Below are 2837 nucleotides of genomic sequence, written 5' to 3' on the forward strand. Positions count from 1 at the left end.
AACAAATATGGTCCAAGGGTGTAGAAAACTCAGGAATGAAAAATGGAAGATAAAGAATATGCTAAGGGATTCTCTAAGACAGTTTTACTCATGGTACCAAATAATATATTCGTATCTTTAGCGTAGAAAAAACTTTGCCATGATGTCTTCCATGCAATATATTTACCAGAAAGATGGTAGAATGTCATTTGACATAAAGTCTAGCTGAAGAGGAGTTTACCTATGAAATTCCCAAGAGGGATTTCAGTACCATAGTTTTAATTTAAAACTTATCTGAAATATTTTTCCTCCGAAAACATAAAATTTCAGTAAGAAATACAATTTTTTCCTCCTGTAAAATTGTGAAAAGAATGTTCTTTTAAAATACCATTCTTAAACAGTAATGACCTCTACTACTTATATAATAAGTGGCTTTTTACATTTTATTACAATTACTAATTAAATCTTAAAATTTCAACAAAGAATATAGTCTTCCAATTTTCAGACACAAAAATAAGACATTCATAAAAGCTTTGGATTTTGTGAAAGAAAAAATATCACTTTATAGAAACCAAACACTAATTAGCTGGGAAAATTCTGATTTGTTTCTGTATGTAAGTTTGAACATACAAGACCGATTTTTAGAATATGGGGCAGATTTAGACACAGAATCTCAGAAGTATTTTTTTCCACACATACTCTTATTCTGAAGTATTCATGAATCATGAACTAGTCTAAAATTATTTTAGGTTTGCAATTAATTAGTTGGAGAAAAAAAGAAAGAAACTCTACTCACCCAGGTTATGATCTTCTTTTTTTCTGTTTTCCCATTTTGAGCTGTCCACATATGCTGCAGAAAGAAGAGATCTTCTGCCTAATGAAAAAAGAAATCTGTCAGATTTACTAAGCTGGATGCATTAAACTACCTTTATGGTACAGCTGTTACAAGCAGCTACTGTATCAGTTTGCTCTCCTTTTATTAGGACAAGCCATTACCTTGTGATTTTTAATATAGCAAAAAGTTTTCCCCCAGAAGTTTTTTCAGCATTAGACAAATTTCTCCAAAACTCAAATCTGTTTTTAAGGCAATTATAAAGGCACAAAAAAACCAAACAACAATAAAAAATAAATTTGTTGCGCATACAGACCCTTTTTGTCAAATGTTCACATTTAATAAAATGCAGGCATAGAAGCATAAGCATAAAACACTTGTGCATCATTAACAGGATAAGGCCTTGAAGATGCATGATGAACATCAGGGTAAAATTTGTGGAAGAAGGACATAGAAACGTAAACCGGAAGTTGTAAAAATTAATGTTAAGAAATGTGAAGTATTATAAAAATAAACATTGTTATGCTAATTACTATGCTACCCAGAATTCTTAGCAATTACCTTAAAACCATTATCTGAAAATCTATCCATTACCAATAAAACTTTGTTACTGTTGAAAGCAAAATAATTATCCTCTTTTACCTTACCCTTTTTCTGACAAATATGGATGCCCAGCTCCTGAACATCTTTGCAATTTTTTTTCCAAAAAGACCTCGTACTTGGAGCCTCAGTTATAGCATATTATTATGTACATAGCTTTACCAAACAGTCCAAAAACTTTTTTTTTTTATTTAAGGCTTTTGTCATTATACTGGTAAGTGATGCATACACAAGATTTTTTTTAAGATAAAGTTTTGAGCGCTTCCTCACAGCCAAGGACGGCACTAGAAAGCCTGAGTGTTTAAAAAGCTTTTCTAAAGTGCAAGCGACTACACGGCAGGCAGGCGCGTTTGCATCCTCCGTGCTGGTGCAGCTCCGAGCGGCCACAGCGCCAGAGCACAGCTGAGACTGTTGAAATACGGACATCTGGCTCTCAGGAAGCCATACAGCGACACCGGCAGCGAGTTAAGCTGCGAAGGCACAACAAAGTTACCCAGCGTCTCCCTACGGAAACGTCGCCGAGCTGCATCTCCCCAGCGCTTTCGCAAAGACACCTTTTCAGAAGCGCCGACCTCGGCCGCGCTTCTGCCGCCTTGATTGGGGAGGTTTTGCTGAACACCTACCGCCTCGGGCCTGGCGGCCTCCCCGCAACGCCGCGGTAACTCCTGCGGGGCGAGAAGCTCGGCCCCAGCGCAGTACGCCAGAGGTCAGGGAGGCGGCGGGCACACCGGCGCGCACCGGCAGCCGCGCTCCGCTCCGCGCGCTCCCGCCCCGCGCCCCCGCGGCGCCGCGCCGCTTCCAGCGCCGCCCCAAAGACGGAGGCGAGAGGCTCCGCGCAGCCCCCGGCCCCGCCGTCCCCAGCCGCGCTCGCCGCCCGCCCGCCCGGCGCTGCCGCCATCGCCGCAGCCCGCCCCGCCGCGCCGCGCCCTGCCAGCCCCCGGCAACAGGGCACCGACCTGCCGCGGCGCCGGCGGCCCTCCCGCGCCGCAGCACGCCCCGGCCGAGCGCCGCGGCAGCCATGGCGGCCAGCGCCGAGGGAGCGGCGCGGCGCGGCGCGGCCCGGGCGGGGCGGGGCCTGCGCGCGCCCCGCCCCCTCCCCCTCCCCCCCGCCGCCGCGCCCGCGCACAAGATGGCGGCGGTGCTGGCGGGCGGCTCCCGGCGGGTGGTGCGGGAGGCGGTGCGGCGCTCGGCGCTGCGCCCGCCCGCCCCAGGGTGCTGGAGCTGCGCGCCTGCAGGTACCGCGGGCTGCGCGGCGGCGGCGGCGGCGGGCCGGGAGCCGAGCCTGGGCCGCCGCAGCGAGCGCGGGGGGAGGGGGGCGCGGGAACTACAGCGCCCGGCAGGCCTAGCGAGCGGCGGCCGGGGGCGCCGAGCGGGGCGAGCTGCGGCGGCGGCTGCGCGCCGGGCCGCCCGGCGCCGTGCGCCGTGC

General features: G+C 49.6%; 1 protein-coding gene across 1 annotated transcript in view; it reads right to left on the minus strand.

Annotated features, from left to right (window-relative positions):
* MRPS27 (mitochondrial ribosomal protein S27) overlaps positions 1-2450 on the minus strand; it is a 47446-nt gene extending 44996 nt beyond the window's left edge. The window contains exons 1-2 of the mRNA XM_062600216.1: positions 2368-2450; positions 776-853 (exon numbers count right to left, since the gene is read on the minus strand). Of these exons, the coding sequence (XP_062456200.1) occupies positions 776-853; positions 2368-2431 (142 nt within the window). The 5' untranslated portion in view covers positions 2432-2450. The remainder of the gene's footprint in view (positions 1-775; positions 854-2367) is intronic.
* Positions 2451-2837: the final 387 nt, after the last annotated feature.

Source organism: Rhea pennata, chromosome Z (assembly GCF_028389875.1).
Source record: "Rhea pennata isolate bPtePen1 chromosome Z, bPtePen1.pri, whole genome shotgun sequence".
In the NCBI taxonomy this organism is placed as follows: Eukaryota; Metazoa; Chordata; class Aves; order Rheiformes; family Rheidae; genus Rhea; species Rhea pennata.